Source organism: Pituophis catenifer, unplaced genomic scaffold (assembly GCF_029215685.1).
Source record: "Pituophis catenifer annectens isolate HBS135680 unplaced genomic scaffold, rPitCat1.0.hap2 SCAF_10, whole genome shotgun sequence".
Taxonomy (NCBI): Eukaryota; Metazoa; Chordata; class Lepidosauria; order Squamata; family Colubridae; genus Pituophis; species Pituophis catenifer.
The window spans coordinates 20,468,546-20,494,442 of NW_027256890.1; the positions used below are offsets into that span (position 1 = coordinate 20,468,546).

At 45.2% G+C, this 25,897-nt stretch overlaps 2 protein-coding genes across 4 annotated transcripts; one reads left to right on the forward strand and one right to left on the reverse strand.

Annotated features, from left to right (window-relative positions):
- Positions 1 to 197: 197 nt before the first annotated feature.
- On the forward strand, positions 198 to 13,190 carry SYT11 (synaptotagmin 11). Of its 2 annotated transcripts, none has more exons than XM_070951196.1 (4): positions 198 to 306; positions 4,171 to 4,994; positions 9,049 to 9,172; positions 11,164 to 13,190. In XM_070951196.1, the coding sequence occupies exons 1-4, from the start codon at positions 273 to 275 to the stop codon at positions 11,472 to 11,474; spliced, it is 1,293 nt and encodes a 430-aa protein (XP_070807297.1). In that variant the 5' UTR covers positions 198 to 272; the 3' UTR covers positions 11,475 to 13,190. The 2 variants fall into 2 exon arrangements, with proteins under 2 accessions (XP_070807297.1, XP_070807298.1); XM_070951197.1 differs by having other exon boundaries at positions 9,049 to 9,169.
- RIT1 (Ras like without CAAX 1) lies at positions 2,089 to 24,291 on the reverse strand. Of its 2 annotated transcripts, none has more exons than XM_070951199.1 (6): positions 24,057 to 24,291; positions 21,822 to 21,878; positions 19,919 to 19,992; positions 19,347 to 19,538; positions 10,762 to 10,870; positions 2,089 to 2,721 (listed from the first exon to the last, which is right to left on the reverse strand). In XM_070951199.1, the coding sequence occupies exons 1-6, from the start codon at positions 24,169 to 24,171 to the stop codon at positions 2,696 to 2,698; spliced, it is 573 nt and encodes a 190-aa protein (XP_070807300.1). In that variant the 5' UTR covers positions 24,172 to 24,291; the 3' UTR covers positions 2,089 to 2,695. The 2 variants fall into 2 exon arrangements, with proteins under 2 accessions (XP_070807300.1, XP_070807299.1); XM_070951198.1 differs by lacking the exons at positions 2,089 to 2,721; positions 10,762 to 10,870 and adding exons at positions 16,044 to 16,148; positions 17,983 to 18,672.
- Between the last annotated feature and the right edge of the window lie 1,606 nt (positions 24,292 to 25,897).

Below are 25,897 nucleotides of genomic sequence, written 5' to 3' on the forward strand. Positions count from 1 at the left end.
CGAAAGGGGGCGGCGCTTGCCCGGGCTTCGTTCCAAAACGGGGCGGCGCTTGTCCGGGCTTCGTTCGAAAGGGGCGGAGCCGAGGACCAGTTTTTACTTCGCTTCGCTCTTCTCCTGCATCGCTCGGGTGGGGGAAAGAAGCCGGGCGAGAGCATCTTTCCAAAGCAAGCACCGCAGCCGCCTCGGGGGGTGGGGGGACGGGGGAGGCCGCCTCCGGAGCGCCTCGCCCCGCCGCTTCTACTGCTCCTGCTCCTGCTCCTCCGCCGGTTGCCATGGCCGAGATCGCCAGCGTCCACCCCAGCTTCGGTGAGTTGCATCGGGGGTAGGGGGGGAAGAAAGGCCGCTGCGCAGTGCCGGCTCCGCGGAAGGCCTTATGCCCCCCCCACATAGGCCGGCATCCTCCTCCTCCTCCTCCTCCTCCTCGGCTGCAAAAACCCCCCGGCCCTGCTCTGCTCAAAGGCCGGGGATCCATCCCTCTCTCTCTCTGCTCTAGATCCAACGATCGAGGCTTGCTTAGCAGATTCCCCTCCCGCCCCCTCCCCCAAATAATCACCCTGGAGGCGTTGCGGCGTTGCACAACTGCACCCCCCCCCTTCCCTGATCTGGTTGGGCCTTCCTGGGTGGGGGATCTATAGCCCCCCCCCCCCGAAAGCCTCTTGACCGGGAGCATCTTTGCAAAATGATCCCTGCGGGAGCGAGAGAGAGAGAGAGAGATGCTGAGAAAAACACACACACAGAGAGAGAGAAAGAATGCTACACAAAATAGACACAACCGCCAGCCCTACACAATCATCACCAGCACCTTGGGACCTGCTGGTCTGGAAAGACTCTTCCTTCCACTCCTTCCCTCCATCCTTTCTTTTCTAGCGTTTTTTTTTTTCCCTCCTCTTAAGAATTGGTATCATCTTAACCGTGGATGCCAATGAGATTTGCAAAAAAAAAAAAAAAAAAGCAAATTGCAAGGCCTTGGAGAAAAGGAGGCCCCTTCTCTCCAGGGAGGGAGGGGTGGGGAAAGGGGGAGAGTTTAGCAATGCCACCCGTCCTCGCCCATTTGCAACCCGGGTCCTTTCTTAACCATCCTATCCTAAAGGCAGGTAGTTGGGAGGGACTTACCTGTGCTAAAGGTACACGCATCTCTTATATTTCTTGCAGTTTCCTAGGTAGTTGGTGCCCCTTCCTTCAATTGCTCTGCCAACCCTCCACCCCGTCACCTACACGGGCGTGCCCAGTTTCTGGCCTGGCTAGGAGAGACCCGATCCTTAAGACTTTTCGGAAGGGGTGCAAAGCTAACAGCGATCCTCATCGGAAGGGATTTCTCCCCCCCCCATTCCCTCTAGAGTGGAGAAGCAGGGGGGCAGGTGTTGAGCGGGGAGGGGGGGCCGCTAGGAAAAAAGGCAAGGATGACGTGATGTTTATTTCTAGGATGGGCAGTGCCCCGGCTCTTTGGAAGGCAGAGAAAGGATTTTTAAGAAAACAATAACAAAAGCCTTTGTTTGCCTTGTGTGTGTCTGTTTGTTGTGTGTTTGTGTGTTGAACAATCGGGGTCTGGAGTCCCCCCCCCGCCCACCCCCGGGTAAAGCGGGCTGGAGGTGAATCCCGAGCTGCTGCAATTTCTTGCCCCCACCCAAGTGAGAGAGAAATCTGGTGCCCTTTGCAGTCCCGATGTGTTTGGGGGGGGCTCCTCCTCACCCTTAATTGCCCCCCCCCCCCCGGGGCATTCACACAAGCACCAGCCATTTCCGAAGAAGCAGCCGAAGGGGCGCCTGGCATGCCTCCCCTGGGGGAGAAAACGTGGCGACTGCCAGTCGCCGGTGTAATTTCCAACCCACTCACCGAGGGCCTGTAGCCCGCTCCTCACCACCACCACAATGATGATGATGATTAATGGTATTTATTTACTATAGAATAACAGAAGGGACCTTGGAGGCCTTCTAGTCCACCCCCCTCTCTGTTCAAGCAGGAAACCCTTGTACCGTTACAGGCAAATGGTTGTCCCCATCTCATCTTAAAAACCTCCAGTGATGGAGCATCCACAATTTCTGGTGGCAAGTCGTTCCACTGTCTTATGGAGATCCTCAGTCATCCGGCATCCCAAAGGTGTTTTATTTTTCAAGAGGCAGCTGGACTTTTGGGGGGTTTTTTCTTTGAAGATGTTTCGCTTCTCATCCAAGAAGCTTCCCCAGCTCTTTGTCTGATTCATTGTCCTCACTATCTGGAAATTCCTCCTTAGTTCTAAGTTGCTTCTCTCCCTGATGAGTTTCCATCCGTTGCTTCTTGTCCTGCCCTCAGGGGCTTTGGAGAATAGCTTGACTCCCTCTTCTTTTGGGGCAGCCCCTCAGATATTGGAAGACTGCTATCATGTCTCCCCTGGTCCTTCTTTTCATTAAACTACACATACCCAGTTCCTGCAATTCGTATATTTTATCCTCCACTCCCCTCATCATCTTTGTGGCTCTTCTCTGCACTCTTTCCAGAGTTTTAACATCTTTCTTATATTGTGGCAAGAGATCATCTAGTCCAAACTCCTGCCCAAATCAGAAACCCAATACCATTTCAGACCAATCGTTGTCCAATCTCTTCTTCACAACCTCCAATGATGGAGCACCCAGAACTTCTGGTGGCAAGTCGTTCCACTGGTTAATTGTCCTCGCTGTCAGGAAGTTTCTCCTTAGTTCTAAGTTGCTTCTCTCCTTGATTAGGTAGTTGGTCTGTCATCAGCAACTGAGTTTAAACATGCTTGGAATAAACACATTTATTATAAAACCTCTTAACCTCCCTTCTCTCTAATGCGGGGGTGGGGGCTTTGAATTGAATTTATTTTATTTATTTTATTTATTTATTGAATTTATATCCCGCCCTTCTCCCCGAAGGGACTCAGGGCGGTGGACAGCCGAAAATTAAAATAACATACAATATAAAAGTTAAGATAACTAAAAATAAATTAAATTAATCGGCCTCCCAATTTAAAACCCCAAGTCTATACAATTAAAAACTAATTTGGATAGTTTATCATGCAATCAGTATAATAAAACGTTGGAACCGAATAATTTAAGATTGAAAATTTAAAAACAGGGAACGTTAATATAAATTGCAAAACAGGGAGAGTTCCAACAAAAATTTAAAACAAACCCCCCAAAAAATCATATTTATAAATGAACGAACAAACAAACAACAAAAATCTGAAATGTCAGATTTGATGGACTTTTTCGGCCATCAGTTTTTTATGTTTCTAACAGGCAGCCGCTTAGATAAAGTTGGGGTTTTTTTTGCTCATCAGAATTTCCAGATGCGTGTGTCTCCTCCTGGGTCAAAATATTGCAATTTTTTTTTTGGGTGAGATTTTTCCTACGCTCCCCGGAAGTTATTTGAGCGAGAATCCCCGCAATTGTTTCTCTCCCGTCTTTGTCGCACGCCAAAAAAAAAAATGAACCCAACCTGCCACCCACATAAAGACACAATAGAGACGGAGCCATTGTCAGCAAAAATCACTGGGGGAATTATAACTCGCATATCTGCAGCTGGCTTAGGGCTGGGCACATCTGTACTATTGTTTTCCAGAACAGAAACTTAATTCTTTTTTCTTTCTTTTTTTTTAAAAATCTTATTTGTTGATGAAGAATGCAAAGAAATAGGGAACCAAAACCAACTCCAGAAAATAGTATTTAGCGTTTCTCATTGCAATTTTTGGGCTTGACTTGCTCAGGTGGTCCTCGACTTACCGACTGCAGTTGGAACCGCAGTTGGTCCGTTGCTGAGCAAGGAATCGGCTGATTTTACAGTCTCTTTGACATAGCTGTTGAGAGAATCGTTGCGGTTCTTAAGTCGGGAAGACGGTTGTTAAGTGAATCGGGCTTCCCCGTTACTTTTTTAGAAGGTCGCAAAAGGGTGACCCCACCCCCCGGATATTGAAACGGTCATAAATATGAGTCAGTTGCCCAGCATCTGAAGTTTTGATCCAGTGACCACGGGGATGGTGCAGCCAGTCGCATGGAAAATGGCCATGTCATTTCTTTTTTTTTTCCGTGGACGGTCATTAAATGAACTTGTAGCTTCAGTACCAATATTGAGTTGCAAAAGAGGCAGAGGGGGGATTTTGGTCCACATCTGGCAGGTGAGGGGACAGTAGGCCTCGTTTCTGATCTTCTCCTCCCCCCCTTTCTCGTTCTCCAGATGTCTCCCCCATTGTGGCCGGCCTCATTGGGGCCACCGTCCTGGTGGTGTCGGTCTCGGTGACGGTTTTCGTGTGGACCTGTTGCCACCAGCAGCTGGAGAAGAAGCAGAAGAGCACCCCGTACAAGTTCATCCACATGTTAAAAGGCATCAGCATCTACCCGGAGACCCTGAGCAACAAGAAGAAAATCATACGGATCCGGAGAGACAAGAAGGGCGTGGCCAGGAAAGACGGGAACGGACACCTACTGGCGGACGCGGCCGAAGCTGGCCTGGTGGGCTCCGAAAAAACATCCGGCGGGTTGAACTCGGCTTCTTCCGTCAACCAACTCCCCGTCAAAGTAGAGTATGGAGAAGAACCAAGTCCTCACCAAAGCTTGACCCCGGCGGGGAGCAAGACCTCCTCGTTGTCTTCTCCGGAAGAAGACATCACGCTAGGGACTCTGACCTTCTCGGTGGATTACAACTTCCCCAAAAAGGCCCTGGTGGTGACCATCCAAGAAGCTCACGGGTTGCCGGTGATGGACGAGCACAACCAAGGTTCGGATCCTTACATTAAGATGACCATCCTGCCGGATAAGAGGCACCGCGTCAAGACTAGGGTTCTCCGGAAGACCCTGGACCCCGTCTTCGACGAGACCTTCACCTTTTACGGCATCCCCTACAGCCAGCTTCAGGATTTGGTCCTCCACTTCCTGGTGCTCAGCTTCGACCGTTTTTCTCGAGATGACGTCATCGGGGAGGTGATGGTACCACTCGCGGGGGTGGATCCCAGCACCGGGAAAGTCCATCTGACGAGGGAGATCATCAAGAGGAACATACAGGTAAGGCCGGTCAATCTTCTGGGCTTCCACCTGTGGGTTGTTCTCTGCGGAGGGAGAACCCCCCCCCCCCTCATGGGAGAGGGGTCCGATTTCAGCTCCCGGGGTGGGCTAGGGGATGATGGGAATTGTAGTTGGACACGGCGAAGGAAGAGGATTGTAGCTTTGGGCGGAGGAAAAGCCAAGTTTGAAGCGAGCTCTCTCACAGCCCTCCCGAGCAAGAGATCAGGATGGGAAAGGTAGAACAGACCGAGATGGCCTCAAAGGTAGTTTAGGAAGGGAGCCAGAGGTAGCAGTAAGGCGTATGGGTAGTCCTCGACTTACAACCGTTCATTTAGTGACCGAAGTTTCAACGGCACTGGAAAACCGTTGCGACAGTTTTTTCCACACTTAACGACCGTTGCAGCATCCTGATGGTCAAAATTCAGACACTTGGCAACTGACTCGTGCTTATGACGGTTGCGTAGTTCCCTTTTGCGACCTTCCGACAAGCAAGTGGGGAAAATCAGATTCACTTAACGACCAAACAGCCGCCGTGAGCCACTTACCCCCCCTCCAAAAAAAAAAACCAGGGCCGGAAAAGTAGTAAAACAGGGCAAAGCTCACTTCACAGATGTCTCACTTAGCGACATAAATGTTGGGCGGTCCGTGGTGGTCCTAAGTCGAGGACTGCCTGTATTCTCAGCTCCAGGCGGGGCATAAGCATTTTGAGAGACGACAAAAAACGTATGGAGAAATGGGGGGGGGACGGAGGATCGAGACCTGTTAGCCACTGCGGTTCCCACCGATCGATCCAAATTACGTCTCGGTGTCATTAAAGATGCATGAGGGTTTTGATGGATGGCATTTCCAGAGGTGGAGCCGAGTTAAAATCTCGGCAGAACAGCAGCTTCAGTAACGCCGCGCTATTATCAGATCCGCTGATTAGATAGAATGGATAGATAAGGAAGGTAGGTAGGTAGGTAGGTAGGTAGGTAGGTAGATAGATAGATAGATAGATAGATAGATAGATAGATAGATAGATAGATAGATAGATAGATATAGAATTGTTAGATAGATATAGATAGAATTGTTAGAGATAGATAGATAGATATAGAATTGATAGATAGAGAGATAGAGAGATAGATAGAGATAGAATTGTTAGAGAAAGACAGTAGGTAGGTATAGATTAGATAGGGGGAGAGACAGACAGGTATATACTGATAGATTAGGTAGGTAGAGAGAGATAGTGATAGATAGATAAAATAGATTAGGTAGGTAGAGATAGATTAGATAGGGAAAGAGACAGACATACAGACACCGGTAGATAATGATTGATAGATAAGGTAGATTAGGTTGGGAGAGAGGGAGAGAGAGAGAGATTAGGAGGGATAGAGATAGGTGCGGTAGGTAGATAGGTTAAATAATGATGGATGGATGGAAAGTGTAGGTATAGATTAGCTAGGGGGAGAGAGAAAGAGACAGACAGGTAGATAATGATAGGTAGGTAATAGATTAGATTAGATAGATAGATAGATAGATAGATAGATAGATAGATAGATAGATAGATAGATAGATGATAGATAGATGATAGAGAGAGATGTAGAGAGATATAGATGATAGGGATAGATAGAGCGATGATTGCTGGATGGATGGATGGATATTAGATGGATAATAGAGATATACAGATAGATAGATAGATAGATAGATAGATAGATAGATAGATATTAAGAGATAAAGACAGATTAGGAGGGATAGAGATAGGTACAGTAGGTAGGTAGATAGGTTAAATAATGAAAGATAGATAGATAGTGTAGGTACAGATTTGATTGGGGAGAGAGAAAGAGACAGACTGGTAGATAATGATAGATTAGGTAGGTAGGTAGGTAGGTAGGTAGGTAGGTAGGTAGGTAGGTAGGTAGAGATAGATAGATAGATAGATAGATAGATAGATAGATAGATAGATAGATAGATAGATAATGATAGATTAGAGAGAGAGAGAAAGTCTCCCTGGGGACCAGGCGTTCGCCACTGGGCTGCATTTCAGCCTCTCTTTGGACAATCCCGAAGCAACATTTCGAAGACCATCTCTTCATCCCTTAAGCCCTGAATGTAGGGCACGGAAAACCATGGCAACGTAGCCGGTATTCACCGGATTAATAGTGGCTTTGTAACACTCGGCACGGTGCCAAGTTTAATTCCACCACCGGACAAACTCAAAACAAAAGGAACACACCACCCCCCACCCACCCCGATCCATCCCCACCTCCTTCCTTTCCTTAAAAAAAAGCAATTCTTCCAGATTTTTTTTTTAAAAAAAGTTTTTATCTGCGTTGTTATTTTTTGCTTTGTTTTGTTTTAAACTCAACCCTTTTAAGGTTGCTTGTGGCAACCAAGCCGGGAAGCTCTCGTCTTTACGGAACAACTGCAAAAGGCCGAACCGAGCACAACGTTTTGTGATTTTTGTGGCTCGCGTTGAGGTTTGAAGGGAGGTAAAAAAAAAAAACAACCACTAAGGAGCCTAAAATTTATTCGTTGCTAAGCGAGACCTTGGCGAGTTTTGCCCCGTTTTACGACTTTGTCTTGCCACGTTTGTTAAGCGCATCGCTTGCAGGTGTTAAAATTATTAAGTGGATTCAACTGCTTTCCCCGTTGACTTGGCTTTGTCGCAGGGTGGATTTGATTTAAATCGAGTTGATTTAAATCACAATTTAAATCACGATTTAAATCACTAGTAAAAAGGCTCGATTTAAATCAACTCGATTTAAATCATAATTTTTAAAGAGCAGCTGTCATCTCTGCTACTCCTTTGACCCACTGTTGACTCACCGATAGTCCCAGTGTTGCAGAATAGACAGCCTCCTGCTACATAACTAGGCTCCATTTCATGCTGAATAAACTAAATTATTTATGTATCTTAAATAGAAAACTATCTTACGGTAGATTTTGACCCCAAAAGTTTTTTATTAAAATAAATTCGATAAAAATAAAAAATAAATTCAATTTAAATCAAAAAAATCCGATTTAAATAAAAAAAAATCTGATTTTTTTTTTGATTTTTTTTTTTTAAAAAATCATTGATTTTTATCCACCCTGCTTTGTCACCAGGTCGCAAAAGGGGAATTGTGCGACACTGTTCTGCCTCAGCTACGGACCCCAAAGAATGCAGCACACACAAAGTCCGTACAAACCTTAGTTTACTAATTAAAGACTACTAATGATCTTTCTTATTACTCCTTTTTTATTTATTTATTTAGATGTACAGGTTTTTTTTTCAGACTATAAGATGCACCTAAATTAAGAAGAGGAAAACAACAACAAAAAAAGTTTTTGGCCTACCTTTTTTCGGGCTGTTTTCAAGGCTTTTTTGCAGTCCATTTTTGTGGGTTTTTGAGGCCCGTTTTAGGGGGGTTTTTTCCCCCAGAAAAAAACGGGCCGAAAAGTGGGCCGAAAAAAGCCTCAAAAATGGGCTAAAAAAAAGTCTCAAAAACGGCCCCCCAAAAGCCTCAAAAATGGGCTGAAAAAAGTCTCAAAATGGGCCGGAAAAAGCCCCGAAAACAGACCCAAAAAACCTCAAAAACAAGCCAAAAAAAGCCTCAAAAACAAGCCAAAAAAAGCCTCAAAAACAAGCCAAAAAAAGCCTCAAAAACGGGCTGAAAAAAGTCTCAAAATGGGCCAGAAAAAGCCCCGAAAACAGACCCAAAAAAACTCAAAAACAAGCCAAAAAAAGCCTCAAAAACAGGCAAAAAAGGCCTGAAAAAGACCAAAAAAAGCCTCAAAAACAAGCCAAAAAAAAGCCTCGAAAAAAGGCCCAAAAACAGGGCATGTGGAGGGTGAGCAGGGCATCGGCAATATTCTGTCTATAAGATGCACAGACATTTTCGTCCCCTTTTGGGAGACAAAAGAACTGCGTCTTACAGTCCGAAAAATACGGTATACGTACTATCTTTGTATTATTTGTATTTAAAATTAAAAAATTACTTTAAAATAAATAATTTTTTTTAAAAAAAAACAGTTGTCCAGGTAGCCTCAGGTAATGTAAGCCGAGTCATCCGGAAGATGTCTTTTCTCTTCCCAGAAATGCATCAGCAGAGGAGAGCTACAGGTGTCCTTGTCCTACCAGCCTGTCACTCAGAGGATGACTGTCATGGTGTTGAAGGCAAGGCAGCTGCCTAAGATGGACATCACTGGTCTCTCAGGTAGAAGCTATTTTCTTCAGCCTATCGTGGGGTTTCCTCAAAAAGCCGGGTGCTAAAAACGTTGATGGACTGTCAACGTTGATCCCAATCCATTATGCTAGAGTTCCCCTAACTTTCCGGGTGGGGGTGAAATGCTACCGGTTCGGATCGGTTCGAGCGAACCGATAATTAAAATAAAAAATGCTACGGGTTCGGGCAAAACAGTATTTCCGACGATTAGCTGCAACGCTAGAATCGTCAGATTTCCTGCTTTCTAACTAATCTAAATCACGTGGCACAACGGATTCCCTCCCCCTCGCTGTTCTACTTACCTTTGCAGACTCAAAAGGCTTCAAAATGTTTCTCTTTTTTTTTGCGCTGCACGAAGGACGCGCTCAGTAGCAGATTTCAGAGGATTTCACTGCTGTTTCCGGGTTGATGACCTGATTTTCCAGGGGGAAAGAGGGGATGATCTGGGGGGAAGGGGGGGGGTCAGGCACATGTGCCTGTGTGTGAGCGCCCGCGACATTCATGGAAATGTTTGTGCGTGTGGGATCTGCGGCGACGCTCACCTGAGAGGCCACGAGTACCTGCAACGCTTGTGGACGACGCACGAGTGGGGTCAGACCGTCCGCAACATTTGCGCGAGGGGGGCCATGCACGCACGTAGAGATGCACACACGAAGAGATTAGGAGGTTTAGAATAACAGAGTCGGAAGGGACCTTGGAGGTCTTCTAGTCCAACCCCCTGCTTAGACAGGAAACCCTACTCCACTTCAGACAGATGGTTATCCAACAAACTTCCAGTCTTGGAGCATTTGCAACTTCTGGAGGCAGAAGTTCTCACTTCTCATCCAAGAAGCTTCTTCAGTTCTGACTAAAGGGTGGGAGATGGATGGATTTATGTGTTCCTTGCAGTCATCTGGTCGTTAGCACTCCCTCTGAGAGTTCTTCCATCCTTCAGTCAGAACTGAAGAAGCTTCTTGGATGAGAAGCGAAACGTCTTCAAGAAAAAAAAACACCAAACCAAGTCCAGTTAGTTGCCTTTTGGAAAAAAAAGCACCTTTTGAGATAATACTTTGTAGTATTGTCTAAGGTATGGTTCACTTTAAGATCGCCACAAAAAGTCATAAAATCAAGTCCGTATGATCTGTTTTTAGGAGTATCACAACTTATAGCTGTCAATAGTTAGGCTCCATCTCTAAAGGTTACTCGTCGTCCTCGACTTATGACCACAATGACCCAGACTTATGACCACAATGGAATCCTGTCCCTTATTAGTCGTAAGTCAAGGACGACAATAACCTTTCAAGGTGAAGTCTGCCCATTAACGGTTCTTAAATTGTGATACTCCTAAAACAGATCATCCACGTTATGGATCAGTGGTGAATAAATTGATTTCTGGTGTCAGAAGTGGGATCATTCTAGACACCAGGTTCGGGAGAACGGAAGGAGAATGCTGTAAGTGGTGCGGTGGCCTAGAGGTGGAGGTCTCGCCTCACAATCAGGAGGCTGTGAGTTCGATCCTAGGAAGAGGCAGATATTTCTCTCTCTGGGCACATTTGAGAATATTATCTGTTGAAAAAAAACTCCGCATGTGTAAAAACACTCACCGCCATTCAGTTGCCCAGACTCCATCCCGCAAGGGATTATGGGGTCGTGAAAAGATGATGATGAGAATGCTGTAGTTTTCTCATTGAAAGATGGAACTGGGCAGCCGTCCTGAGAACAAAGGGGAAGGTCAAAATTGGTCAATCTTGTCAGCTGTCCAGTTAGCAAATCCAGAAAAAGAAAACTCCTGGGACATAAAAGTATAAAACTTTACTTGAATAAGCCACAATTGGCACAGCAGAAGTGAAATCGGCTCTGGTTTTCGCGCGCAAAAGCAAGTATAAAAACGCTTGTAAGTTGAGGACTAGCTGCAATCCTTCACATCGGTCTGCGACTCCCCGGAGAAGCAGCCCGCTTTCTGGACTGTGTTATTGGCCTTTCTCCCTCTTCTTCCTCTTCCTCAGATCCTTACGTCAAGGTGAACGTCTACTACGGCAGGAAGCGGATCGCGAAAAAGAAAACCCACGTGAAGAAGTGCACTTTGAACCCCATCTTCAACGAGTCGTTCATTTACGACATCCCCACCGATCTCCTGCCGGATGTCAGCATCGAATTCCTGGTGATCGACTTTGACCGGACCACCAAAAACGAAGTGGTCGGACGGCTGATCCTAGGGGCGCACAGCGTCACGGCCGGCGGAGTGGAACACTGGCGGGAAGTGTGCGAAAGCCCCCGGAAGCAGATCGCAAAGTGGCACAGCTTGAGCGAATATTAGCAGGGTACACGAGGAAGGCGCGGGTGCGTCGATTCACACCCGCGCCCCACCTTCAAGAGACTTTCTCCCCCCCTCCCCAAGAAACCCCTCCCGTCCCCCAAAAAACAGCCCCTTCTATTTTAGCCGTAGAACTGACCGTTTCCATAAGAAGCAGCTGACTGGATCTCTTTTGTGACATTGTTTACAGGGCCCGCACACACACACACACACAACACGACGACACGAAAACACGTACCCAGGTTCTACAGTGGGAAAGGGGGGGGGAAGGAAAAAGAGTGCATTAATTTTAAGAATACCACAAAACCTATATTTAAAAAAAACAAAAAAAGCGTAATCACACTACTATTGCATGCCGAGTACAGACGTCGAGAAAAAGAGAAAAAAAAGAAAAAACAAAAAAAAATTAGTATAACTTAACCAGTATCGAGATGCAGGTTTTTTTTTTCTTTTCTTTTGTTTTGTTTTGTTTTTAATTAAAAAAATGCAATTTTATCTGTCACTACGAGAAGTTGTGTTTTTGTGCTGAACAGTCTTTTGCAGGTATTCACAACTGGTTCTATTCAGCTTTTCTTCCTGATTTCCTTTTTTTAAAAAAAAAAAAAAAAATTATATATATATATATATTCTCGTGTCGATTTGCTGGTTTTTTCTTCGCTTGCCCCTTATCTCGGTTTGAAAACCTCTTGCCGTTTTTTTTTTCTTTTCCCCCCTATAATTTGGGTGAATTAACTTCGCTTGTACATAACACGCAGTGGCTTTAGAGGCATTTAACACAATTTCCTTTTTTGGAAGTGAGGGGGGAGGGCGTAAAAAGCAAAATAAAATAAAATATGCCTGAATGGCAAGCGGCTGTTAAAAAAAAAAAACCCATTTCCTGTAAAAACAAATGTGGGATTAACTCAGCAATGGACATGACGTTATCAGCAAATTTTCTTTGAGCAAAAACTGCCCCCTTCCTGCTTTATGGCTGAATAAACTTTCCAATTTAAAAGAAGCGTTTTTTTATTTTGGTTCCCCCCCCCCCCCCCAAATTTTAATTTTGCACACCGAAGCAAAAAGGTGTGCTTTATTTTTTTTTTTTTCCTTTTAAAAAAAGAAAAACCTGGAATAGTTCTTAAGGAAAAGTGCTCAGGGTATAAATAGATTTAGGGTTATTTCAGGGGCGTGGAACCTGGCTGTTTTGGTTTCACTCAAATCCCCTGTTGGCATGCCAAATCGACAAGGCCGATGGGAGTTGTGATCCAGAAGGACCCATGGTTCCCACCTGTGTGTCTTTCCAGACCTATGGAAACAGTTCTTATTTCTCCACAGGAGTCATGGGAAAACGAAGGATGATTTTTTTTAAAAAAAAAATAATAATAAAATAATGAACTTCCACCATCACCATAATACACGGGAATTCTTTTCGTGGAAGCTGCTTTACCATAAAAATTTTCCCCGAGATGTGATGTCCTTTTTCTTTCTTTCCTTTGCTTTCCACCTTGTGTCTGTTGTAAAAACGATTTTAAAAAAAAAGAAAAAAAAATTAAAAAGGAGCTTAAAAAAAAAAAAAACAAAGTTACAACTTTGTGTCAAAAAAAAAAAAAATGAAAAAAAAAACAAAACCCGGAGAAAAATCAAGCCATGTACAACCGCATAAATGCTGTTCTACTAACCTAACCAACGTGTAAAATGCTATGTGTAACGTCAATATTGTTTTAATGCACATCCGGACATTCAAATAAAAGATGGAGTCACTTTATCTTTCTCGATTGTTGTTGATTTTAGCCGTTCGAAAAATGCGTAATTCCCATGCGTCGTGCTAAATGAAAAATTGGTTTCCAAAGCGATTAACTCAAAAAAAAAAAAACGACAGGCAGAGCTCAACTTATGACAGTTGGATTTATCGCTGTGCCTCTGACTTGGGACCGTTTTTCACACTTATGACCATTGTAGCACACACAGATCTTCCTTTTGTAACCTGACAAAAGTCAACGGGAAAACCAGATTCACTAATCGCACAAATGCAGGGATTCCCTTAAAGGTGGCAAGGGAAAGTTGTAAAACGAGACAAAACGCGCTTCACATTTTCTCCCTTGGCGACATCAATGTTGGGCTCAATGGGGTCGTAAGTGGAGGACTGTGCCTGTGTTTTATTAAATTTATTTGCCGCCCATCTCGTCGCGAAAAGGACTCCGGATGGGCTTTCCAGCATTTAAAACATCAACATTCAAAAAATATATATATAGTTCTAAAACACTCAAATTGCTGTTTTCCAAAAGGCAAACGGGCTTTTATTTATTTTTTCCTTGAAGACGTTTCGCTTCTCATCCAAAGAAGCTTCTTTCGCTAGTGAAGTGGAATAAAATGGGATTTTTTTTAAAAAAAAAATGGAATTCGTTCTCTTTACGGTTTGCAGGGAAGATAAAAAACAGGGAAGGAGGGAGGCTTCGGGCTCCTTTAATGCTAAACAGAGGGATCAAGATTACACTGGTTTTACTATTAATTTCCCCCCCCTCTGCCTGCTTAAAAGCTTCCAGATTTTTTTCTTTTTCTCCCCCCCCCCCCGCCCCTGCCGCTTGCAAGGAGGCGGCTTAAAACCATTTTGCAAGCTCGCCTCCCGGCTGTGCCTCCAAGCGGCCTTTGGCAGCCTCGGCTATTCTGCCCATCTCAAAAGCATCTCCCACCCATTGTGTCCGTCGTCCCCACGCACGCACGCACGGCGGGCGCGCAGTCTCGCCACGAAACCATTACCTCATCCTTCCGCTGCTGCGCCAGCCGCTGCCACCTCCGTGCCAAGAGGCACCAAACTCCCAGGAGAGATGGGAAATGTTTATTTTTCTTCCCTCCGACAATGGCTTGTTTTTTGAAGCCAACGAGGGGTTTTTTTTGCTCTAGGTGATAAAAAGTCTCTTGTGAAGTTCTTTCTAAACCAGTGACGGCGAACCTTTTCGGCACCGAGTGCCCTAACCAGAATGCCCGTACCGTGCATGTGTGCACGCTGGAAACCCGAAAACCAGCTAGCCAGCATGCACATTCCTGTTTTTGGGGCGTTTTCAAGCCATTTTTGGAGACATTTTGGGGGCCGTTTTCAGGCCAAAAACAGGCCTGGAAATGGCCTGGAAACAACCCAGAAAACGGCCTGAAAATAGCCAAAAACTGGCCTGTTTTTTGGCCATTTTCCGGCACCTGCGAAGACCAGACATGCCAGAAACCAAAGTAGCTGGCGACGGCACGTACCCACAGAGAGGGCTCTGCGTGCCACTTCTGGCACGCATGTCATAGGTTCGCCATCACAGTTCTAAACAGCTGACTGCCGAGAAATGGATTGGCGTAGATTCTAGTTTCGATTGAATTATATTTTCTCTTATAATTTATATCCATAAAGCACCAAGGACCCCCTCACATAATTACTTTTCGAGAATTTCGATAGATCTATCATACTACCGTGTTTCCCCGAAAATAAGACCTGTCTTATATTTTTTTGAACCCTGAAATAAGCGCTTGGCCTTATTGCCATGCGCTCAAAAACCAGATTGGGCTTATTATCAGGGGATAATGTCTTTTTTATTTTATTTTATTTTATTTTAATTTGATTTATATGCCGCCCTTCTCCGAAGACTCAGGGCGGCTTACAATGTGCTCAGCAATAGCCTTCATACTTTTGTATATTTATACAAAGTCAGCTTATTGCCCCCACAATCTAGGTCCTCAATTGACCTACCTTAGAAAGGATGGAAGGCTGAGTCAACCTTGAGCCTTGGCGAGATTCGAACCCTGCAGTAATTGCAGGCAGCTGGTCTTAATAAGCTTAATAACAGGGTGCCTTAAACCCCTGTACTACCAAGGCTCTTTTGGGGAAAACAGGGTAGGAGAGTCGGGAATATTTTATTTATCCAGACGATGTTCCTTTGAGGATCCAGACGATCCTTTATTTATCCAGACGATGTTCCTTTGAGGCGCAAAATTATCCCCCCAAAATAGTATACAGGTAGTCCTCCACTTACAACAGTTCACTTAGCGACCGAAGTTACGATGGCACTGAAAGAAAGCGATGGTCCCGTTTTTCACACAACTGTTACAAGCATCCCCACTGTCACATGATCAAAATTTTCAGGCGCTTGGCAACTGACTTGTGTTTGTGACGGTTGCAGTGTTCCGGGCTCACGTGATCCCTTTTTGCGGCCTTCTGACAAGCAATGGGGAAGCCAGATTCGCTTAACGACCTGGTTACGAATTCAACAACTGCAGCAATTCACTTAACAACTGTGGCAAGGAAGGTCCTAAAACGGGGCAAAGCTCACTTAGTAAATGTCTCACTTAGCAATAGAAATTTTGGGCTCAATTGTGGTCGTAAGTCGAGGACTCCCTGTATAGGGGACCAACAATTATAAAAACATTGTATTAAAAGGACTACAGAATTTCTTGAGATAAATGAATGGTTGATTCTTGAATTTTAATTTTAAATTTGTTGCTGTGTAGATTTCCAGGATCGGCAACTCACAATTTCACAATTCTTATTCCACTCTTTCACGCCTAAGCGTTAACGTGCACTTTTGTCGTCAATTTTCAAAGTAAAGAAACAGAAGCTCAGGCTTAAAAAAATATTTATTGTATCAAGTGCAATATATATGTGAATCATAAAAGACAGGAATTGTGTCCAAAGAAAGTGCTTAATATTCAGATGTAATCATGCTAGAAAAAAAAAAAAGATTTCACCATTAGCACCACAAAATACTGAATTCTGCTAAGGCACAAATTAAGAAAGCTGCTTTTTAAAAAAAATTTAAATTTGGCTTAAACAGCAGGCTTTGAATCCGCTACAAATGCATTCTTGCTTCAAGTCATTTTTTTTTTTTTCTGGAATGAGAACTTGAGAAGTAAAAACAAAACAGAACTGAAATTGTGACTCCTTCGGCCACCCATGTTAGCGATGTTATTTACCCTGAAACTACTGTAGTCCCTTTTAAAAAAAAACCTGACGTATCTACCACATTATACAGTTATGTGATAATATAAAAATTAAAATTAAGATTTATTCTGCTTCTAAATTAATAGCTATGGAAAGTATCCAGCATTGTTCGTAACATTTAATTTACTAATTTTAAATACACCGTATATTGCTACAGTCAATAAAATACATTCAAAAATAACTCTTTGCTAAAATGGAATGTGATATTCCTGTTCCTCTCAACTACCAAGTTTCTCAGAGTCTATAAATACATACGTATATCAAACACTATAATCGGTAACATCTGAAAATCCAACATCATTAAAAAAAATTTACCTAGAAGAAATTTCTAAGGCTTCTTCAGTCTCTTAGGAAAAGTAAAAAAAGAAAAAAAAAGAAAGTTTCCATTGTTTTCTCTCATTCTTTAAACTTGACAAGGGGCTGTCCTATTTCCTGACTCCCTGTAAACCACACACAATTACAAATGCTTTGTAAAAATTGCCCCAGGAACGTGTCGTGGCTACTAAAACAGGAAGAAAGGACTCAGACCTGACACGCAGACAGGAAAGCCCTCTGTTTAAAGAGTTAATTCAATTTAAAGCAGGTTATTTTTATTTATTTTTTTGTCACGGTCACAAGATTTAAGAGACCAACTTGGGGAGAGAGGGAAATTCCACGACCTCCGAGACACACATTTCTCTTACCTTCAACCAAGGACCTTACTCACACTTTTCCATCTCTCATTCCACCTGCAAGCCTATCAAAATCTCCATAATTCATTCATGTGGACTCCATTTTTGGGGTCCATCCACAAGGCACCCCAGGGGAAAAAAAACAAAAAAACAGGACCCAAACTCTTTTAATTAATAAAAGCAGGTTGGCCCCTTTGGCTCAGTGTGACCAAAAATCTCAATACTCTAACTAACCAACATGCCTTGTGAAGTTATGCTACAAAATTTGACCCCGGTCTTCACACAAGCGAAGTAAATACCTCACCACTCTTTCTTTCTCAAACTCGTCTCCCAAATTCAATTTACCACTTGCTCTATACCGCGCTACAACTTTACACCTCCAATTCACCACGTCCCTTTCTTGCCCCTCGGCATCCCTTCCTACCATTTCTCGGAGCGCGACCCTGATGGACCGCTCGCTCTCCCCCCCACCCCCCTTGCTCTCGCACCAAAGTGACGGAATCCGACAAAAATCATCCTAATCCTGTGCCATTTTATTCAAATCTGGATCCGTGAATATGATTCCTGAACATCCTCCCCGCTTTGAATCGCGTGTAACCTTTACGCAAAGCAATAAAAGGCAAATTTTGCAACCCCACTTTTGCGGATGCCACGCACGAGGGCGGGAAAGAGGGGGAACGGCCCTCTTTCGCGAAAGAGGCGGCCCCGAGAAACAGATGCTACAGCAGAAAATTTCGAAAGCGTTAAAAAGAGGCTGTGCAGTTCTTTCTCACAGCAAACCAGGCCCGTTTGCATCCCGTACCCCGAGTAGGAAATTAAAAACCTGGTTTTTACGGTGTATCCCGTTCTGCCCGCCCCCCCAAACCCCCCCCCCCCCGCTCCCCACCTTCGCCTCATCCCACAGGGCTAAAGGATTTGGACTGCTTCTAAACGGTGTCGCCATCCCACTCCATCAAAAGCCAAGATTCCCCTCCAATCCGGACCAAACTGAAGCAAGCAAGGTCGGCTCTCCCTCACGAGGCCAAGAGATGATGGCTTGTTTGCAAAGGTGGCTAGCTTGTTTCTAAGTCCATTGCTTTCTCGGCAAAGCCCGCTCGGGCTGGGTAAGGCAGAAATTGCAAGCAGACAAGGCCGTGTTATCGCTGGATGCCGGAGGAAAAATGATTTCGCAGAAAAATGGCCATCTGGGATTTTGTTTTTTGTTTTTGGCACAGATCAGGAGTTCCGTTTACACACTCAGTACAGAGAGAGAGAGAGAGTTCAAAAGCTGGAGGACTATTTTGCCTCTCTCTGCAAAGCTCCCCCTGGCCTTTTTGGGTGGGGGGGGAGGAGGAGGAGGGGGTTTTCAGGTTATGGAATTTTTCTTCTTGCGGAAGGGAGATTTCAAGGTTTTCCAAACGCTCGGACGCGGCTTCGACTTCTTCTCCAACGCCATGACGATTTCCTTCTCCTTCCGCCGGATTTCGCGGACGAGGGTGTGGAAGACATCGTCGATGTAGTAGCGGAAGGCGGCGGAGGTCTCGAAAAAGGGGCAGCCGAACTCTTGGGCCAACGCCGAGCCTTCGTCCTTGGAGACCTTCGGGTGAAGAAAGCGCATGCGAGTGGGGACAGTGAGGGGAAAATAAGGGCAGTCCTCAACTTACGACGGCTCGTTTAGTGACCATGCTAGCTGACGCTCTTTGTGAGGTTGTTCCGAACAGCTAACTACTCAGAAATTGAGTGGCGTAGAATCTAGTATTTCAGATGGAAATAGAATTTGCTTTTCAAAAATTTCGATATATCTATATACCAGAACTTAGAAATACTTGATTTATCCCAACCATGATCCTCTTTGCACAAAATTTATCTCCCAAATAGCAGCTAGTCCTCAACTTACAACAGCTCACTTAGTGACTGTTCAAAGTTACAACGGCACTGAAAAAAGGGACTTAAGACTGTTTTCCACACTTAGGACCATTGCAGCAAGCAGGTGATTAAAATTCAGACACTTGGCAACTGGCTCATATTTATGACGGTCGCAAAGTCCCTGGGATCACGCAACCTTTTGACAAGCCAAGTCAAGGGGGAAGCCAGATTCACTTACCAACTGTGGGACTAACTTAAGAACTACGGTGATTAATGACTGAGGCAAGAAAGGTTGTAAAATGGAGCAAAGTTTACTTCATGTCTCGCTTTGCAACAGAAATTTGGAGCTCAATCGTGGCCGTAAACTGAGGACTACGGGTAAATGTACATTTCAAGCCTTTTTACCTGCCTGAGTTGAGTTAGGTCGGACTTGTTGCCGACCAGAACGACCGGAGTCTCATCCGTACGCCGGACACGGTAGATGAGCTGTTTAAACTCCCGGACTTCGTGAAAACTTCGGCGGTCCGTGATGGAGTAACAGATAATAAACCCCTCGCCAGCTCGCATGTACTGATCTCTCATAGCAGTGAATTCGGCCTGCGGGAAGGGAAAATATGGCTTTTTTGGTTGCCAGCCAAAGAGGTTTCAGCAAGCTTCTTCCTGCAAGCTTTTTGAGGCTGGCAAAGTGCAGGAAACAGCTGGGTTTCCAGAATATTCTGGCGGGCTATTTTTGTTAAGTTAAAAAAAAAACACAGTGTAATGACTGCTAGTGGCAAAGCAAGCAGCCGAACTATGGAAGCCGAGCTCCCAGTTCAATTCTGGCCTCCACCAGGAATGCACTAAGAGATTATTTTCAGTTGTCCATACAAAGCATGCAAACTATGACATGCAACCACCCCAGAGGGCTGTTTAGAAATCACTAAAGCCCAGGAGAGGAAAAAAAACACAACAGGAAAAGCTACATGGTTGTCAAATACCTGGCCTGCGGTATCCAAAATATCCAGATTAGCAGGTTCGTCGTCAATCCGGATCCGCATTTTGTAAGCATCCTCTACAGGGAGACACACAGGAGGACCTTCAATTTTTTTCCCCATAATACACATTCAGCATTAATGAATTTGGGGGGGGGGGGGGGGCAGAGCGTGCAGACGTGTTTGGGGCATTGTGCGAATATGATTTTGCTGAATGCATCAACAGGAACACTGTTGACACCTGGATTAGTAACAGGTTCAGGTAAACCAAAGACGACCAGCAAACTTCCACTGGTGACCCAGAAACGAAAGCTTCTTCTCCAGATGCTTCTCTCTCAACTCCCATGTTTCTGGGGATTTCCCCACACACCCCCAAGTGACACCTTCCAATCTGTGGCTGAGCTATGGGGGGGGGAGGGGAGAGAGAGAGGAGAACAGGTGCATTTTAAAGGGGATTTTTTTTTAAAAAAAAAATGTAATTTTGCAAGATGCCATGCCATTTTTATTTCATAAATGGATATGGTTAAGGTGGGCTGTATCGGAGGAGAAGAGGCAGAGCTGGGGGCAGAGTCAAGAGAGGACTCGGCCTAGAATCCTTACGTGTCCACAAACACTCCAAAACAACCCCCCTTGAATTCCCTTAACTCTTATCTAGCGTCAGTTTAGTGCCAAGACTGTTAGTTGATTATACTTATGTATAGGCCTGAAGTGCGTCTAGTCAAGGCGATGGTGTTCCCAGTTGCAATGGATAGCTGTGAAAGTTGGACCATAAGGAAGGCTGAGCGCCAAAGAATGGCGGCCTTTGAACTCTGGGGCTGGAGAAGACTCCTGCGAGTCCCTTGGACTGCAAGGCCATCCAACCGGTCAGTCCTAGAGGAGATCAACCCTGGCTGCTCTCTAGAAGGCCAGATCCTGAAGAGGAAACTCAAATCCTTTGGCCACCGAATGAGAAGGAAGGACTCCCTGGAGAAGAGCCGAATGCTGGAAACGATTGAGGGCAAAAGAAGAAGGGGACGGCACAGAAGGAGGTGGCTGGATGGAGTCACGGAAGCAGTCGGCGTGAGCTTAAATGGACTCCAGAGGATGGTAGAGGACAGGGAGGCTTGGAGGAATGTTGTCCATGGGGTCACGATGGGTCGGACACAACTTCGCAACTAATAACAACAAAGGCCTGAGCGATAAATCAGCTTAACTGGAACTGAGCATGTGGTCCTGATCCTTCCCATCTGACCCTTGGGAATTCATCAGAGATTAGGCAGATGAATGAGGAAGAGTCCCCCAGCATCTAATCCAATAGTCAATTGTTTGAATTCTAAGGGGATTTTGGGGCTGTCTTATTTTGTGATTCTAGCTGCACGTGTGGTGCAGAAGTATTGACCCTCCTATATTTTCTGAATTAACTGTAATAGAAAGTAACAGTTCCTCGAATCCTAAAGTTTCGGTTTCTTTATTCAGGGTTCATCTGTAGCTCCTCCCCACAGGGATGGATTGAGCGCAAACGTCATTTCTTCCTTGCAACCTATCCCTGTAGACAAATACATTTCCCTTATCAAGAGTGCAAGGTCAGAGTCGCTGAGACAGCGTCTGGCAGTGCAGCCTGAAAGGGTAATGAAGAGCAGGAGGCACCTCAAATTTAACAGCAATCTCGAGAAGAGATTTGCCAAGAAGACGGGAAGAAGAAGAAAAAATCCCAGAGCACTAGGACAAAGCAGCCAGGATGGACTTCTTGAAATTCTTTAATAGATTATAAAGCCTCTTCACTCTCAGCCAGCTGTCAAATCAACAGATACTGAAATGTGTTGGTATTTACAGGACGATGTGAAACAGGCTGGAAGTCCCACCAAACCCAGTTAGACAAGCCTCCATAATTAAGAAAGTAAAAGGTAAAGCAGCAGTTGGACTCACTCACCGATCGTGGGATCGTGATCTTCTGGGAAACGGTGACTGATGAACTGCATGGTCATGGCTGTGAGGAGGAAACAAGCAGGTTAACACCAAACAAGAAGAGTGACAATGGAGATTGCTCTGAGACAATGCACTGGGAGAAGATTTTGACCAGAGGTTACAAATTTAACTTGACCAGTACCCAGCAACTATCTTACTGGGATCTTTAGTTTGGCCGTCATCTGACAGTTTGTTTGCAAGCAATTTCAAAACATGGGCCTTGACTCTACAAATTCAGAGTCAATTCTATACATTCCATTCTGTATTTTATCCATCTTAAATAAGCTGCCTGGAGTAACAGATATGAGGAGGGTGGCTATATAAATCTAATGAGTAATCTATACACTATCCAGCTCTAAATAAACACAATTCTCATAAAAAGTTTCTGCTGGGCCAATCTTAGGAATAAATACATGGTTTCAGCCCACAATAACAAATACACAAGTCTTCGGGCTATAAATAAAAACATTCAATCATAAAAAAGTTTCTGGCATTATCAATTTTGGGATTAAACACATGGTTACAGTCCAAAAATCATAATTACAGATCTCCTGGCTATAAATAAGTACAATTATAATAAAAAGCTCCCAATATATCAGTTTCAAGAGTAAACATGTGGTTTCACCCAAAATAACATTTGCAGGACGTCTGGCTATAAATAAATACAATTATAATAAAAAGCTCCCAGTATGTTTCAGTTATAATAAAAAGCTCCTAGTATGTTTCAAGAGTAAACACAGTTTCACCCCAAACAATAATGGCAATCAATTATCTATCTATGTATCTATGTATCTATTGTATCTATGTATCTATATATCTATTTATGTATCTATGTATCTATCTATCTATCTATCTATCTATCTAGCTATCTATCTATCTAATCTATCATCGTCTGTCTGTTTGTCTGAATTGCCCATCTCCCTCATAGAGGGACTGCGCGATTGGCTTTAACTTAGCACTTGGCTGAACCCAGTTCATTTCAGCTTGGAAACCACACCTGGCAACTGCACCCATCCTGGCTTGTGCAATAAATCACAGTTAAACCATCCCAGTCTCTGGCCTATCATGATTTATCCATTCATCACATTCCTACACCTCCCATCTCATAGGAGTGACTCCAGCGTGGCTCAAGATTATAATAATTTTTAAAAATCATAGCAGAACTAGGAAGAAAATTAAATGCAAAATTTAAAACTTTATTGTCACTAAATGCACCCCTAATCGGCATAGATTAAAATGAAATTGCGTTGCATGGCAGCTCTCAAAGGGTCACTACCTGCAATACACTACATAAACATGACAAAAACATAAATAAGAAATTATGCATACACACACACACACACACACACACATACAGGCTTTATGGCTTCTAGTGGCAGGGAGTTCCACCGGCACTAATTCAAGGCCCAGCCTGGCCCTTTCCTGTCTCTTGCCCTCTTGTTCAAGGCCTTAAAAGTGGGTAGGGGGCTTAATGCTGCCCTCAGGAGCTGCAAACTCCCTCTAAAAGGTTTGGGATTTCTAGTGGCAGGGAGTTCCACAGGCGCTAAGCCCTCAAAACCCAGCCCGGCCCTTTCCCACCTCTTGTCCTCTTTTCTCAAGGCCGTAAAAGTGGGGAAGGGGCTTATTGTCCACCCCTAAGGCACAAACTCTCTCCCAGAGGGGGTTCCAGGTTTCTAGTGGCAGGGAGTTACACGGGCACTAAGCCCTCAAAACCCAGCCCGGCCCTTTCCTACCTTTTGTCATCTTTTCTCAAGGCCGTAAAAGTGGGGAGGGGGCTTAATGCTCCCCTCAGGAGCTGCAAAACTCCCCTCTAAAAGGTTTGGTGCTTCTAGTGGCAGGGAGTTCCGCCGGCACGAAGCCCTCAAGGCTTCCTGAAGGCATAAAGGGCCTATTCAGGACCTGCAAAACTCCCCTCTAAAAGCTTTGGGGTTTCCAGTGGCAAGGAGTTCTGCGGGCATGAAGCCCTCAAGGCCCAGCCCGGCTTTTTCCCACCTCTTTTTCTCAAGGCCATAAAAGTGGGGAGGGGGCTTTAACGTTCCCCCTCAGGACCTGCAAAACTCCCCTTTAAAAGGTTCCGGGATTTCTAGTGGCAGGGAGTTCCGCGGGCACGAAGCCCTCAAAAGTCCAAATCCGGCCCTTTTCCCCCGGCCAACCCGACTCTTTTTTTTTTTTTTTTTTTTTTTCCCCTCGCCTCACGTACCGCTTTTCCCGACTCCGCCGGCGCCCAACATCACCAGTTTGTACTCCCGGGGTTGCCCCGCAGGCGGGCCGGAGACGATTCCAACAACCGGGCCCCGAGGCCCGGTGGGCTCCATCCCGCCTCAGAGGCCTTCGGGGCCCCTCGCGGGGAGCCGTCAACGGGCCTGGTTTTCCCTCAGGCGACGGAGCGCCTTTCCCCGCCTCATCTTCCCGCCCGCTGAGGCGGACAAAATGGCGTCGGCGCCGACGGTGCTTAGCCACGCCCAGCCTCCTCCTCGCTGGCTCCGCCCCCTTCCGTACGCTTCACGCCGCCCGCCTTTCCGCGAGAGCGCCTGCGCGCGCGAGCACACACATAAAACCCACTCCGCCCCCCCAAAGAGGTCCTGTTAAGGGAGCTTACAATTCCGGTTCTCGAGCGCAACAAAGCGGGGGGAAAAGCACCCTCCGGCGGCGCGGGAGGGAGGCGGTTTCGGCCCGATGGGCTGTGTATTGAACTCAGCGAATGCAGTCGAGGTGGCTCCTCCACCCCCCCTCCATCCTGGGGAGGTGGGGAGGGTCTTCTGTGCGGGAGAGCTAAGAGAAGAGCAAGGCTGTTTGAGGGTTCCAAAAGGTGTCGCCTTTCGATGGTGTACCGGAGCTTTGGGTTGCAATCATAAGTCCCGCTTCTCTTTGTCCCTTGTGCAGCTGTAGCTCTAAAAATCAATATACATACATACATACATGTTTCCCCTTTTTCACTATAATCCCAGTTTGCTGAGGTTAAGGAGCCTCTGCATGTGGAGAAGCAGATTTTAATTCACAAGGGATGGTGGTGGTGGGCTTCCCCACCTGTTCCTGGGATTCCATCCACATTCTTGCCCTGCAAAAGTCTCAAACTTGCTCAAAATAACATATATTATATGTTACATATATATATAAATTATCAATATATTATTTGATTCTTATTAGTTTTATTGTTTTAAATGTGGTTTTATATTCTGTAAGCCGCCTTGAGTTGCCATGGGCGAATAGGCGGCAATATTTATTTATTTATTATATTTCTATACCGCCTTTCTCCCGTAGGACTCAAGGCGGTGTACAGTCAAGAAAAATATAGACACACAAACATCATAAAATTGCTAATTAAAATGATTACTTAGTTTGGTCAATTAAATAAAACCCAGAATTCAAGATAAATTCAAGAAATAAATAACCTGGGGAATTCTGGGAAATGAAGTCAACAGGCGCCAAGGAATTCTGGGAGCTGAAGTCCAGATGCTGGTTGCGGGAATTCTGGGAGCCGGAGGTCTGCACAAGCTGCCTAGGTAATTCTGGGAGCTAAAAGATGACTGGGGAATTCTGGGAGTTGGAGTCTCCACAAGCTGGCTTGGGAATACTACCATGTTTCCCCCAAAATAAGACCGTCTTCTATTTTTTTTGAACCCCGAAATAAGCGCTTGGCCTTATTTTCGGGGAGGTCTTATTATTTTGGGGCACATGGAGTAAGATGGGGCTCTATTAACCTTCTTACCTGATTTCCAGCTCTGCGTTTTAAATATTTTCGGGGACGGATTTTCGGGGAGGGCTTATTTCAGCGCCATGCGCTCAAAAAGCCCAATTGGGCTTATTATCAGGGGAATGTCTTATTTTCGGGGAAACAGGGTAGGAGCTAGAAGCTGTACAAACTGGGGGATTCTGGGAGCTGAAGTCGACAGAGGCCAAGGAATTCTGGGAGTTGAAGTCCATAGATGCTGGCTGGGGAAATCTGGGAGTTGAAGTCAACACATGCTGGCTTGGGAATTCTGGGAGCTGAAGTCCACACATCTCAAAGGTTGCTGAGGTTTAACAAACACAGGTGGAAAT

What these genes read in the sequence shown, in the direction of transcription:
- SYT11 (XM_070951196.1), top strand. Translation starts at nt 273, where the DNA reads ATGGCCGAGATCGCCAGCGTCCACCCCAGCTTCG. An exon ending in TCATCAAGAGGAACATACAG is followed by an intron (nt 4,995 to 9,048) that starts GTAAGGCCGGTC and finishes TTCTCTTCCCAG; the next exon opens with AAATGCATCAGCAGAGGAGA. An exon ending in CATCACTGGTCTCTCAGGTA is followed by an intron (nt 9,173 to 11,163) that starts GAAGCTATTTTC and finishes CCTCTTCCTCAG; the next exon opens with ATCCTTACGTCAAGGTGAAC.
- RIT1 (XM_070951198.1), bottom strand. Translation starts at nt 24,171, where the DNA reads ATGGAGCCCACCGGGCCTCGGGGCCCGGTTGTTGGAATCGTCTCCGGC. An exon ending in CGGCGGAGTCGGGAAAAGCG is followed by an intron (nt 21,879 to 24,056) that starts GTACGTGAGGCG and finishes TCCTCCTCACAG; the next exon opens with CCATGACCATGCAGTTCATC. An exon ending in ACCTAACTCAACTCAGGCAG is followed by an intron (nt 18,673 to 19,346) that starts GTAAAAAGGCTT and finishes CTTCACCCGAAG; the next exon opens with GTCTCCAAGGACGAAGGCTC.